The sequence below is a fragment of the Phaethon lepturus genome, unplaced genomic scaffold (genome assembly GCF_000687285.1).
Source record: "Phaethon lepturus isolate BGI_N335 unplaced genomic scaffold, ASM68728v1 scaffold51491, whole genome shotgun sequence".
NCBI lineage: Eukaryota > Metazoa > Chordata > Aves > Phaethontiformes > Phaethontidae > Phaethon > Phaethon lepturus.
Window position 1 is genome coordinate 188 of NW_010519419.1, and position 14,958 is coordinate 15,145.

At 45.0% G+C, this 14,958-nt stretch overlaps 1 protein-coding gene across 1 annotated transcript; it reads left to right on the top strand.

Annotated features, from left to right (window-relative positions):
- Nucleotides 1-295: 295 nt before the first annotated feature.
- On the top strand, nt 296-13,653 carry THAP4 (THAP domain containing 4; the record flags this gene model as incomplete). Its single annotated transcript, XM_010297028.1, has 3 exons — nt 296-1,452; nt 10,487-10,646; nt 13,544-13,653. Coding segments are annotated over 3 exons (1,427 nt in total), but the record flags the coding sequence as incomplete, so codon positions are not given.
- Between the last annotated feature and the right edge of the window lie 1,305 nt (nt 13,654-14,958).

Genomic DNA, 14,958 nt, shown 5'->3' on the forward strand with positions numbered 1-14,958 from the left:
CGGGTTTTTTTAGACCTTAAATATACCCGGCGTAAACATCAACAGGGTTATGGAGGCAGCAGGTGGACAACGCGTTGGCCAAGCTGGGGTGTTTCAGTGTTCCTTGCGTCCTTGTTCCTGGCGGACAGGCTGCTGCGTTCAGCGAGTGTTTCGGCCCGAAGTGAAATAATCCTCAGACAAGTGTAACCTGTTAAGATACAGCCTTCACGAGAATTTCCTAAGCCTAGGAGTACCAACCTTCTGATTTCCAAAATGCAACTTATTTTTTCTTGGGTTTTGTCTGTTTGTTTTCTAGATTCCCTCTGAAGGATTCAAAGCGTCTGATTCAGTGGCTAAAAGCTGTTCAGAGAGACAACTGGACTCCCACCAAGTATTCATTTCTTTGCAGCGAGCATTTCACCAAAGATAGTTTTTCTAAGCGTCTGGAAGACCAGCACCGGTTGCTGAAGCCCACTGCCGTCCCTACTATCTTCCAACTTGCAGAGAAAAAACACGACAACCTGGATTATGTCAGAAGCAGAAGAAAAATAGCAAGCCAGGTGCCACTGCAGGATGGAGAAGACCCAAGGGAAGGAGGCTGTGAGGTAGTTCAAAGGACCTCGTCTTCTGGCCAGGACTTCATGGTGATGCAAGGGACGAAAGAGATGGAGGAGGCAACTTTGCAAGCAGAAGTCGGATCAATGTCCGAGGAGGAAGAGAATCTCCACAGCCAGCTGGACGGCCCTCGGAGAAGGACGTTAGGTGATAATTTGGTTGCAAAGCCTGGACCTCAGAAAAAGCCTGAGAGATCTTCTGTGGAGGACTGTCCTAAAGCCACTTGGACAGGGAGCTGGGTAGCAGACAGAAGTGGTGTGTCTGTTGACGACTTCACGCCTCCTGCCTCTGGTGCTTGCAAGTTCATCGGCTCCCTTCATTCTTACAGCTTTTCCTCTAAGCATGCCAGAGAGAGGCCATCTTTCCCAAAAGAGCAGCTAGAAAGGAAAAGGCCAAAGAGAGACGTGGAACCAAGCTGCAGCAGCCATCTTATGGGACACGATAAGGCCGTAGCGGAAGGCTCCCCTACTTCATCCCTCACTGCGACCCCTCAGAAACCTTCCCAGGGTTTGTCGGCATCCCCAGCAGACCTTACCCCTCAGCCTGCCGCTGAGGCTGTGGTGGGACGGAAGGGGGACACAGATGCCAACCCCATGTCAATCAACGAGGTCATCATGTCGGCCTCGGGAGCTTGCAAGCTCATCGACTCCCTCCACTCGTACTGTTTCTCCTCCAGGCAGAGCAAAAGTCAGGTGTGCTGCTTGCGTGAGCAGGTAGAAAAGAAGAACGGAGAATTGAAACTTTTGAGGCAGAGGATCAGTCGCTCTGACAGTCAAGTCAGGAAGCTGAAGGAGAAGCTAGATGAGCTGAAGAGGATCAGTTTCCCTTACTTGAACAGCCTGCTATCCCAGGACTGTGGTCAGTATTCCCAGCGGCTTTGCATTGAGGCAGAATTCACCGTTTTCTTAGCGATAAAAGGCTGTTTAAGTTAGAGGTTCTAAAGATGCGATGGGTAAAAGACGAGGAAGGTACGTTTTTGGAAGGAGAAGTAGTAGCTTGTGTTAGACCAACAGACAGAGGTGAAAGAATTAGGTTTTTGGGCACACATGCTATTTTTTATGTCCCAAAAGTTTCTGAGGCGATTCCTGGTGTGGAATGGGAAGTTAGGTCATGGTGTTGCAGACAACTCTCTTGATGAATTTTTTTTTTTTCACCTCCTTCCTGGATTATTGTATCTTGTGACTCAATAGCACCTGTTAGGATTTGCCTTCCTTTGGAGTGTGCCTGTGAATTCTTTTGGTGTGTTAATGAGCTGTCATGGGTGGCAGGTATCTGGGAAAGCTGTTGTAGTCTTCTCCAGTGTCGTAAGTAGTACTTCTGATCTTAGATTTCATATACTGCGCTCAGTACTCGGGATATGTGAAATATAAGTGAGGTCATGACACACAGTGAGATCACTTTTCATGACTGAATGTCTGTGTGTGGTTTCATCATTTCCTCCCTCAGAAGGTAGAATAAGTCAGGAAACTGGTAAGAAAGTGGGAAGAGACGGAGAATGACTTCTCTATCAATTAAAAAAATTAAATTGAGACACCTGAAAGCATAGGGGAACTCAGTGAAAGATGAGGTCGTATAAAAATGTTGTGGTGGAGAAGTCAAATCGGGCCATGACCTTTTATCTTGCAAGAAAAAGAGAGTGCTTTAATATACAGCTGATATAACTTTTACACAATGACTCTAGTTGCAAGATACGATTCGGGAGAAAAGTTCATGAGCATCTAATGATGTTTGATGTTTGTGTGGCTGCCAAGGAAATGTTGGGTTGTTTTGTGAAGGATGTGTGACTTGGGGCTTTCTTGAAGTCACCCGTGGATGGTTAAGTATCCCCTGATGATAGTGCTCACATCTCTTCGTAGGAGAAGAAACCTCACGGCTTCTTCTAAAGCCATGTAGCATTAGGCATGGTCAGATACATGATACTGGCGTAGGCAGACACGTTCTCCAGACCATAATAGCATAGCCTGTTTCCTCACTCAAGTGCAAGAAAATAAACCCTGACAAAATTCCTGAAGGTCGATACCCAACGCTACTTTCCCCACATATTTTTAATTTCCCAAAGTATGGGAAAACTCACACTTTGATTTGGGGGGGAAAGACTTTTTTCCCCCCATAGGAAATCAGCATAGTCTTATTTGTACCTTCTGGTCTGTATTTTTTGTATTGTTTTGGTGTCAAACTAAAGTAAGTAACTAAATACAATTTCAGTGTTCAATAATTGTCATTCTTATATATGTGCGTGTATATATGAAAAAAGGGTGTCTAGCTTTGTTGTAATGCCTTCAGTGAGGGACTAATTGGAAAAAGAGTGTCCTGAAGGATGTTTTTCTTTTACAAGACCATAAGATTTACGTAGTCTATTTTCTAAGGGAAAATGTTATTTAATGAATCGACCAACTTGTTACCTGTTCTGCTGTTTCTTATCAACAAAACTGGAGACCAATATGTGAAATTGAACCATTTTGGCAATTATAGCTTGGTGAGATGGGAAGTTCTTACGGAACCCTTTGGCTGGTGACTTTTTTTTAAAGGGTTTGTTGGTGGCTGGATGGCTTTTTTTTTTCTTTTTTAGCTTAATCTTGGTGCTCTTGGGTCTTGTATCGCTTTTTGTGTGCTCATAGTCATAGTTTATGGCAGTCAATATACCTGATCAAGTGCAGCCCGCTGCTGCTGGGCAGTCTGGTTTATGCCTAGACACTAAGTTTTACTGTAACACAAAGCTGAATTGAAAAAAGGCTTTTTTGTATTCATAAAAATACAGTCAAGTAACATATTAGATTAATAATAATTATAGTCTTTGTTAGGAGCTACATTTCAGTTGTCCTAAATCATCTGATGTGTAGTTGAGGTGATGTTACTAGCTGTGAACCTGAGCCTGCATATTTTTTTCTTCTAAAGGCAGTGCCTTGGGAATGGGGAGTGTAAGTAAAGTAACCGACTGGACTGACCGTGCAGGTTGTTACGTGTCTGCATCCCAGCTCCACACGCTGTGGGACCTCTCTTTGCTGCTGCCTGACGTTCAGCCGCTTCCACAAAATCACGAACCGAAAAATGAGCTTTAGACCCGCACTCATTAAGCAGATCTTCATTTTGGTACTGATGTTTTCCTCCAGTGAGACAAGTAAACTTGTCCTGGCTGTATCCAAACTACAACTGGCTGGAAAGAGCAGGTTTCTGCAAAACTGCTGTACGCACAGTCCCTGCCAGCTGTACTGGGGGATTGGTGACTCAGTCTGGGTGAGTTTGGCTCACAGCGTGCTCAAACTGTCACGGTGCGCTCAAGTGGTGTTTACCAACCTGTCTTAACAGGGGGATCGACTAACTGGTTTTAGGAGGAGCCCTGGGCTGTTTCTGCACAGCTGCCTTTTCCATCCTAAACTTTGAATTTACTCCCTTGTTTGGTAGGAAAATGTTTTTTCTTCTGTTTCTTGGGCCACTTCTGAGGGCCATAGACCAAAGGTTGAGGAATACTTCCAGCAGAGGAGCGCGGTTAGGCACAGTGCACCAGGCAGAAAGAGGTTAGATGCATCTTCTGGAGGACAGTGGGTTGCACTGGGACAAATCAGGGAGAGCCAGCGAGCAAATACAGATCCAGTGTCTTGGGGAAGGGGAGACTATCCTGACAGCGCTGCCCTCTGATACACAAGTACTATCTGACCATCATGTTCTGCTTGAAGGTTTCACAGCTCTGCTGCTCCAGTGCTAGCTCAGAGATGCTGACATGCTTCTTTCACAAGATCACCTCGTCTTAATGTGCTCAAGTTTGGTCCTTTTGTAAAACTACATCTCCCAGCAGGCACCAGGATAACTGACTTACCTAATTATGAGATCACTTCCCTTATAGCCATCTTATCAACCCTGCGCAAAACACTTTCTGGTGAGCAAAGGTGGTTAGAGGGCTAGACCAAGCAATAGAAAAATAACTCTGCAAACTATGGCTGACAGTGGAGCAAATACAGGTATGATTCAATAGGATTGAAGTATCTGTATTTATCAGAGATGTAAAACTGTAAAAATTCAGCTGGTTGAGCATATGTGGAGTCTCTTCCAAACTCCATGTTTGCTTTCATGAAGGTCATACTAAAGGCAGGAGAGTTTGCAAAATGAGTCCTTGTGAAAAATGGTTAGAATTTTGCTAGGAATCTGTAGGAAATCCTATTTCCTTCCAGCTTAGATTTGTCTTTAAATATTTGTACAAAGCCAGTGTAGAAATGGGGTCATTTGTAATACTTTTTACATGCAAATGAAGCATAGTTGGTGAACTCTAGGGACAAGCAGGAGGACTTGAAATGCCTAGTTTTGTGCCAAAATGGAGTCCCGGTGCCTGGTCTGTGGGGCCTGAGGTGGTGTCGCCCATCAAGGTGGCTACAGGTTTTCGTTCGTGTTGCAGAAAACAAATAGCAAAATCATGTTCCTCAGTGGCAGTGAGAAGTGGGGTTGTGCAAGGATGCAAGACGCTGTACTTTCATCTATCTGAGCAGGATTTGAACAGCAACGGATCCCTTTCCAGTTTAGCTTGAAAATGAAACGCTCATAATGGATTGCAGAGATGTGCTGTCAGAAAAAATTGCCTCTACCAGGGCAGGCACTGCTAACCTGGCAGCAGCTCATTAACTTGGAGCTAAGGACATGTCTGTCAAGGGAAACTGCTAGAATTGCTTTTGCAGAAGTAGCTCCCTACAGGGACTCAGTTCAGAAAATAACACCCATATTTCCAAAGTAGAAGAATTATTTTGGAAGAAAAATGCTTTTATTCTGAGATGACAGGTGCTGCTTGTGGTGGGGTTTTTTTTTCTGCCTTGTGTGGGATGTGAAGGGCCAGTGTAGAAGGCTGGTCAATAAAGTAAGTGGGTGTTACAAAGAACAAGGGAGCTGTAAAGTAAGCTAAGAGCGAGATAAGGAGTAGGAATATGTGTGCATAGGTTAAGAGTGGGGCTGAATCTGTGTCAGAAGGCATCACGAGAGAGGCAAGGTGAGACTTCACAGCACCTGTGGCCCGAGCACGTCACTGGTTTGGGATGTGGTTGATCGGGGAGATGGCTCTTTCACTGTCCCCCTTGGAGAGAAAGGTGGTTGGAAGAGGGGGGAAACAAGACTTTTTGCTCTGCTGTTCCTTTTTTTTTTTTTTTCCCCTCCAGTGGAATGGTCTCGTGTTTTCTAGGGGTTTTTTCCTAATTTGTGCATTAAGCGTTTAATTCTGCAGTGAGTCGGCAATGACTCGCAACAAAAAACAGCTTGCAATGAAGCAATGGAAACGCTAACTAAGGAAAACTTGAGAGAAAGTAAAACATTGAGGTAAACTCAGGTAGGATGTTCGGGTTTCTCACAATAGTGTATAATTTACAAAATACAGAGAAAACATTTTTAAGTGCAGGAGAACTCTGGCAGTGACTACAAGCATGGAGCATTTTACCACTGAGGTCAGAAACAGTGGCAATAACTGATGCTTGGTTATGAAACTAATTACTAAGGCTGTAAGGTGAAAAGTTGTGACTATAACCACATTCCCACCTTTTAGAGCAGAGGTGGAGCTGGAGCATGTCAGCGCTAGGAATGCTTTACTGGTTTGCCGGGGGGAACGTCAGCGAAGTGTGTAAGGGGCGCAAGGCTCGAGGAAGGGTGGCCACCTTCTGTACTTAAATATGGAAAAAGTGTGCTGAACAAGGCTGCTGCTTAATTACCAGGACCTTGATGATAATGATTTAAATCCAGTAAGCGACTCAGCTGAAGATAGGACTGCAGGAGGCTACCCAGCTGTTGCTCTAGACCCTGCACTTTGAAGACAGAAGGTGCTGTGTGAGCTGGTTTGGGTTTTGTTTGGTGTTTTTTTTTTTAATTTTTGCTTAAGTTTCCTGCAGCAAGTGTTCCCCAGCTTAGAGAAAATAGGTTAGCTGTCTTGTTAGCAAGCAGCTGGCTGCTCACGCCGCACTTTTGCTGATAAAGCTGCGTAGGAATCTGTGCCAGCGTAACTTTCTGTGCCAGGGATCCCACTTGAGAGCCACGCTGGGTGAAGCCTGTGTAGACATGGCCCGAGGGGGTTGTCCAGCCGCTTTGTCTGGTTTGTCTCATGGTGGGGAGAGTGCTGTCTCCCTCTGCAAAGCATGGACAGCTGGTTACAGTCTGACTTTGTTACAGTGCAGGGAGGGATTTGACTTCTAAACCCTCCGTGAATGGGAAAGATGTGGAAACAGCCCATCCGCAAGTTTGGAGGGATGCAGTGGGGTCAGATGGTGAAATGGAGCTGACTCGCGTGCCCAAGACCTGCGTATGGCAGTTTTGGCTTGAGTGGCTTCCTGAAGAAAAGATATCTAGGTGATCAGGTTGCTTATGGGCCTGTGGGTTTTGTCTTCCAAATTGTTGCAACTTGTGAGCGTCATGGCTGATTTCAGTCGGATTTTGTAGAGCAGCAGAGGTCTTGAAGATGGTGGATCCCTGACAGCTTCAGGAAAATGTATCACCTGGTAGGGGAAAGTGACTCCAGGAATGTCCTTGTTAAGAAAGAGGCTGTAGTGTGAGTTTCACTGTTATTAGATAAAAGAGAAACATGGCACGTGGATGCAAGAGAACCAGCATTAAGAGGATCCCATCTGAGTCTGAAGCTTTAAAGATGCAAAAGGGTGGCCAGTGTCTCTTGCGCTGCAAATTCTCAGATGTGGTTCGTATTCTTGATACCGTCACATGCTTACTTTTTAAGCCATAGAGGCAGGTTGTTTGTAAAAGTGATGTGTCAAGAATTTAGATCTTTAAAAAGTGAAGTACACGCTCCTTCATCAGTGAAATTTTGCTCGGCACTGATTGCATCTATAAACCTGTTGTCTGAAAACAAGCAGCTCGGCAGACAAAAATATTTTCCTCTTTAAGCTCTACTTTTTGTTGCTACAGTAGTCTTGCATTTACTCACCCCAATTACGACATCAGAAGCAAATTTCTTTTTAAATCACCACTGTTTTTTTTCTGATGGATTCAATCAGCCTTTCTCCTGTCTACATCCCCACTCTTGCTTTTCCACTCTCTCAGCTCAGCCCTCTGGCACAGATGGCTGTCAGGGAGAAAAAAGGTCTTAGTCCACTATTCAGAGACCAATACTGAAGGGAAGATCAGCACTGCGTAGGATGTGATCAGGATGTGTTTATTCCTCTGCGTTTCATTGAGGCTCTGGTCCTTATTCCCACCAGCACTTCTGTTGTTGGTCTCTTCCCCCAAGTAACTAGCAATAGGATGAGAGGAAATGGCCTCGAGTTGTGCCAGGGGAGGGTTAGACTGGATATTAGGAAACATTTCATTATTGAGGGAGTGGTCAAACATTGGCACAGGCTGCCCAGGGAGGTGGTGGAGTCACCATCGCTGGAGGTGTTCAGAAAATGTGTAGATGTGGCGCTTTGGGACACGGTTTAGTGGGCATGATGGTGTTGGGTTGATGGTTGGACTTGATCTTAAAGGACTTTTCCAACCTTAATGATTCTGTGATTCTGTGACATAAGAACTGAAACACTCATGTTGGCTTTGCTGCCATCCAGGTAGTTTGGAAAAGTAATAATGTTCGCTTGGCCATGTTGTTTGCCCAGATGCTGTAGACTTTCAGGGCATACAGTTACATCTTCACTTTTCAGCTGACTAAAAATCCAGCTCCTTAGAAGTGAGACTAGCTTGCCTGGTCAAGCACCTCCAGCCAGGCTGGACGCTCCGCAGCAAGGAAATGGGGTCAAGCTGTGGGTGCTGGAAATGATTGGTTGGCTTCTCTTGGTTTATAAATGAGTCTGAAGAGGGGAAACAGCTAAAGCCATTTCTTTCATCTGTCATTTTGGTGCTTTTTCCTGAAACGCTGCAAGGTTGGTAAGCAGAAGAAAATGAAGTGCCCTCTGGTGACAGAAAGCATCCTGCTCCTAGGCTTTGTTGCCACCTCCTGACCCAGGAGAGGGCGGTAGCAGCCCAGGCTGCAGTCTCTTCTAGTCTTTCAAAGCTTTGTTTTTTCCCTTCCACGGTGGGAGTTTGAGCCTGCAACAAGCATGGAAAGAAATGCAGTGTATACAGTAGGAATTGAAAGGCAAGTACCAGTTGGGATGAGGTAGCGATACTCTCCTTACTCACAAAACTGCATGCTCTCAACATGAAAAGTAAAAAGGCAAACTGGTTACTAAGAAGCAGTGTAGAAGTATGGGGCTGCTTGTAGCAATAATTTTGGACTTTTGTTATGGGTCATCAGCGTGTTAAGGTCTTTGCTGCACCAGAAAATAATGTTCTGTTGCTTTAGTTGCTCACAATACAGGTGGAAGGTAAGTACAATGAAATACTGTCTGGTACACTAACACTGCTGTATGGGTTGTAGGGAACCCCTTCTTAACACCTTCACCACCACCAGCGGGTGGTGAATGCACAGGCTGGCAGGACAGTCTTTCCAAAGGCTGGCTCTGATGCCATAGATTTTTATCACCTATTTCATAGTGAGCTCTCATGGTTTCTCATGTTGCTTCACTTGCAAACTACTTCAGGATACAGAAGAGTAATTAGCAGCATCTGGCTGACGTGCCGGATGGCTTTTTAAACCTGCTATCTGGGAGAGAATAAATAACAAAACTGGTAATTCTTTTTTTGCCTGGGAAAGTTTCTGTTCCCTCTCCTTTGTCATTCCAAGTGCTGACTCTCCGTTCTTCATCCTCACTCACAATTTTTAGCTTGACATATTGGACTGAGCACAGTAAAGCTCAGAGTGATCAAGCAAATTTTTACCCACAGCGTCACCTTTTTAGCTCATCATTTCTCCCTGCAGCTGAGTCCATGCCTTTTAGACCAGAGAGACAGGTAGCTTGTTCTTGTATTAGGCCATATCACTAGGTGTGGAAAACAACACCTTTCAACTCCCACCCTACCAGTATGAGTTATTTATCACGTGAGTGGGAGGAGGACATGCTTTAAGTATACTTCAGTCATGCTTGTCTGCACAACATAGCTGATCTAGAGCAGCATTTCCATTGGTATTGGTCTTCCCTGAGATCACGTGGGTGCCGTATTGCTTTCCCTGCTTACACCTTAGAACTGGATCTGCTTTGCTGTTCACATGGCTTTTAATTGTCTGTCTCCCTGTCTCTGACTTACATTTTTTTTCAGGTCACCCCCTCTGAAATCACAGCAAAATGTAAAACTGTTGTGTATCAAAGCTCTTCCAAAATGATTCATTAAAGGAGTTTTAACTTTGAAACAGACCTTGGTTGCTTCTTGATAAACGCAATGACAAAGGGAAGTAGCTTTCTCTTCTGTTTACACTTGAACTTGCAGGCACCCTAGTCTTTTTAAAACGTTTCACTTAGCCTTAGTCAAGAGCCTAAGCAGAACGTCTACTGAATTATCCCGGTCTCCTTGTACAAGTGCAGTTCATTGTTAACTTCTTTTAAAAAAATTACAGCCAAACTTTGGTCTTGAATATGTATGCAGCCTGATTTTCTTTTTCCTCTGAAGTGAGAACTCATTTCCTTGGTCTTTGAAACAAACAGGAATGGTACATAGTCAGTGCTTGAGAAAAATCAGGCCAGAGCATTAGAGATTTAATTATCATTTAGCGATAATTCTTTATGCTGAGATTTCAGTTGTCTTCCTTGTGTGTAGATGGGAGGGGGCTTTCTCTTCAGATCAAGCTACAGAGAGGAGTCGGAACCTGGACCACCTGGAAGAGTGCCCTATATAAGGCCAAGAGCAGGTTTGAAAACACCTACTTTCTGTGACTGTTTGTTGTTCCCTGTCTCCTCTTGCACCTCTGAGCTGATGCTGCTCTAGAAAAAAGTGTTGCTGCTGCGTTGGACCATTTCTGAGGTGTTTTGTGTTCACCTCCACCCAGCTGTAAGCAGTTCACAGCAAGCTGCAGAGCACAAATCCCTGAATTTTCTTTCTTCTTCCTCCACAGAGACTCCCCAGCTGAATCCTGTGATGGAGCCCCTGTCCTGGATGCTGGGCACCTGGCTCTCAGACCCGCCAGGAGATGGCACCTTCCCTACAATGAAGCCCTTCCAGTACCTGGAAGAAGTGCACATCTCTCACGTGGGGCAGCCCATGCTCAACTTCTCGTAAGTCTAGGGGTTTATTTGTGTTGGCAGCAGCTTTTGGATCAGAGCAGGCATGGCTCCAGTGAGATTTGTTTGTTGTGTTTCTTTTCCAGTGGCAAAGTAAACAAATTTTCACCTACCAAATGAAATGATGGAACGATATATGACTGCATGGTCTGACTTGCGTTTCCCTTCAAAACTTGTGATTAATTGGCATGCTGTTGCAACATACCCAGGGCTGCATACCTGCAGTCACTGAAGATTCACTAGCCCAAGAGTACAGTGCACTTCTACAGAGCTTTTCAAAAGTGAGCTCACACCTGTGAACTCGTGCAGAAGCACACGTGTACAGGATCAGGGCTGTGGCTGTGGTGCAGTGTACGGTTCTTGTGGCTTGCCAGTCTTGAGGGTTGCACAGTGAGAAGTAACTCAGGGTGCTGCAAATGTGACTTACTTCGAACAGTGAGAGTAACTCAGGGTACCAAGAATGGCCCCAGCATGGACATCACTGTAGTTTGTGCAAATTCTGTCCCTGCCTTTAAAGACCACTGAGTGCATATGTTAGCCAAAAGATGTACTGTCCTCATCACCAGAAAAAAAACCAGCATTCTTCTCGCTGGCGGTAGCTGTCTAATTAGAAATTAATCTCCAGGTAATAGCATTACAACTGCTATCATTCTGCTTTGTGAAACTTTCACTTACAGATATAATAAATGAAGGAGCTATGGCATGGCTGCCAAGTTTGCCTGTTTTAAATTGTGGTCCTCAGTCTTCAGCACCATGAAAATCTTGAGGAAAAATTAAAGTGTTTAATGAACTATATGGGGTAGGAAATGGATAGCTTAACTGCTTTGGCTGCAAGTAATTCTTCTAACACAAGTCGAAAAGGAATCTGGAGGAAGAGCAGTGACATGTTAGCTAACTGTTCAGTGCTGCTCCGATACTTGTTTGGGAGGGGTGAGTTGGAAGGTTTGTTGCTTTGAAAAACAGGAAAGAGAATAATTACAAGATGCCAATGCTGTGTGGAAGATACCCTATGTTCCTGGTGTGCGCTGTTCGTTGTGACAGAGCTGCCAGCTTAGCATGTGATGTTTTTAGTCCAGTTTCCAGAAGAAACAAAGCTCTGACAGTCATGCTCTGTCTAGACCTCCCTCTCCAAGTTTTGAACAGTCGCTGATTTAAGTTGCCTTTTTTTTCCCCCTCCCCCCTTCTCTTTTTCTGTGCCAAGGGGATACACAGCTCAGAGCTGTTGAGCTCTGGGAAGCATCAGGAAAATAGGCAGTAGACTTGGAGGAGAGAGACCCTGCGCCTCCTTGGCTCCTGGACCAGTCTCACTTGACTGTTACAAGGCAGTCTATATGTCTCTTGAACACGCTGAGCACTGAAAGAAGCCTGATTTAAGTTTGTTCCTCCTTTGATTCTAGATAATCCCACCATGAGGCATGACTGTAGGGTACCTGTCTTCACTAGCTGCAGAGCACAGAGGCTGAGATGCTAGGAGAGTCCTTAGCAGGGATGCAGCCCTGCACCGCCAGTAGAAGTTATTCCTGGTTCTTCCTGTAACTGCATGGTTAAAAGGAGACATCCTTTATATAGAGATAAGCCTAACAGGAGGAGTAATTTGTCTATTTGTACCCAGAGGACATTGGGGAGCCAGAAGCAGCTGCAAGGCACCCAAACTCCTCCCTAACTGCATGCCTTAGCTGTGCTCCCCCCTCCTTGTCTTCAATTCTTTGAAGCCCACAGGCTTCTTGTGCCATGTGCTGCACCTTGTGCTGCTGACCTTCTAGGGAAATGTTGACCCTGTGTGATTCATTATATTTTACTTCAGACAGGAAACGCTTGCTTTGGGCTGGTCAGCTCTCAGTGCTGCTTTAATAAATAACTGCTTCAGCTTGCCACATGCCAGCACCTGGATAAGCCCTCCATCAAGCTCTTCTTGCCCTGTTACCGTTGGGGTGGCAGCTGACCATACAGCGTATCTTCAGTCCTAGGACAGGTCACGGTGGCCAAGGGGACTGGTGTCAGCCATTTCCAGCAGGCACATCCTAGTTACATGGCAGAGGCACACATGTGGAAACTGCTGTTGCATGAGGGAGTTCGAGGTGCAGATTTAGCAGCAGCAGCTCTGAGGTTGCCTCTGTCTCCGTGCCTGTAGAAGGATGCAGAGTGAGAAGTTCTATGAAAAATGGTATAAAAAGAAAGAGATTAGCCTGGAATAAAGAAACACAAATAGGATAGTCCACTATATTATATAGATACCTAGCTTGCTATTGTGTTTAAGCTGCTGTTTAATTCTGTTGCCTGTGCAGAATCAGGAATGCTGTAGCACTAATGTAATATATGAACATCCGTGATATATATATCACCCACATTATGGGTGACCAAACATACAACTCTAAAGGCCTCATGAAGAATAAATAAGAATTTGAGATTAACTTTTTTCTTTTTGAAGGGGGTGGTGGGAGAAATAAGTCTGCTCTAAGCTCCTGCCTGCAGCAACTAATATAAAAAAAACCCCAACTAGCCAGGTTTAAAAGCTGGTGATACTGTAATTCCAGATATTTATTTGAGAAAAGCAGTATTTGAGACAGAGTATGGCTTCAGCATCTGTGAAATGTCTGACTTCCTGAGGGAGTTTCTGAGGTAGCTCTTAGAAAGACCCAGGAGCTGTGGAAAATCTGAAGCTTGAACTTAAATAACTCCAGCTCTAAGAAATACCTGTGCCAGTAAAGTAACTGAATTTTTACATGTTTACATCTCCCTACCGTGAAGCGTTGTCAGTCTTTTACTCTTCAAATAATACTGCAGGCAACTATGTGGTTAAATGAAATCCTTTTTCCTCTGAGATGAAACCAGGCCAAACACTATTTTCAAGTGCAACAAACAGCAGCATTTATATTCTTCTTTCCCCTCAGGTTCAACGCCTTCCATCCGGACACCAGGAAGCCCATGCACCGAGAATGTGGATTCATCCGCCTCAAACCTGACACTAATAAGGTGGCCTTCATCAGTGCCCAGAACACAGGTACACACCTGATATACACGCTGGGGAAAAGGAGAGGTCCTCACCCTGCTGTGCCATTTCATCACTTTTCCAGAAAACTATTGCACCTCTCGCAGTTTCATTTAATTTGTTCTCACTGTGGGTTCAGCGCCAAAGAGCAGCCATGAACCCACAGTGAAAACAAATGAATAAATGAGCTTGTGTCAAAAGCAGTGAGTTTCTAGGGTGGCCATGTGGCTTTGCCCAGACAGTGTGGCTTTCTGTGACAGGAAAGGACTGCAAGTCAAAGTACTGCTTGTACAGGAGAATCGAGTGGGTATCCTTTCCTCCAGTGATATGTTGGTATTTGCAGACATAGCTTTGTAGACCAAAAGAATCCCTGCCTCTGTAATGAGACTTGCAGTCTGAGCCTTAATGGTGGCAGGTGATGAGTGGGCAGTGACATTCCTGATGCCTTCGTTAGCACCCTAGTCTGTTTTTGTGGGGAGGCAGGAGGACCATGTACAGATAATGTGCTTTGTTCCCACTGCTCCCATGAGTTGGCCACAGTTGACCCTGTGGTAGACATGGAGAGGTGCATGCCTTGTTGCCTTGGTTCATGAGCTCCTGGGTCTCGAGTGCTCCTTCTATTGCTAGGCTCATATTTGGCCAGCTGCTCCTTCTAAGCAGGGTCAGGTTTAACTTCCCACTTAAACTGTTGTTACCAATGTCAACACTTGCCGTATTTGATTCTGCAGTGCAGAGTAGCATTTGTGGCCCTGGCAAGGTGTTTCAAAGCTTGCTTTGTTGAGGGTTTTAAACCCCCACACTTTGTTTGGTGTGACCCAAATAGCAGGTTCCCTGTTAGAGACCCTGCCCAGGCTGTGGCACTACCAAGAGCCTCCACAGCGCTGTAGCAAGGGAGCTTCTCTCCCACTATTCCCTTAACAGTCTTGGAGAGTCATCTCAGTGCAGCCTTCTTTCTTAGCTCCTCAACTAGGAGAATCTCCCAGCGTCTGAATATAGCGCCTTGGTACTTGTTATGCACCTTAGAGGGACTGAATGAGAAAGAGAACCCCATCTGAATTATTAGAAGTGAAAAAGTGTTAAAACCCAAGTGATGCTTAAATTTGCATCTAAAACTCCAGAGCAGGTGCTGAAGGGAAAACTGCCAGTTGCACTGCGCTACTCATGCCACACGGTGTGAGTAAGTCTGTCTGGCTAGATTTTTCTAAGCAGCATTACATGTCTGACGTTGTGTGGATTTGCAGTTGTTGATATTGCGCGAGGTGAAATTAAACTGCTCTTCAGGCAGGGTGGTGGTCTGTTGTGTAGCCTAATAATTGT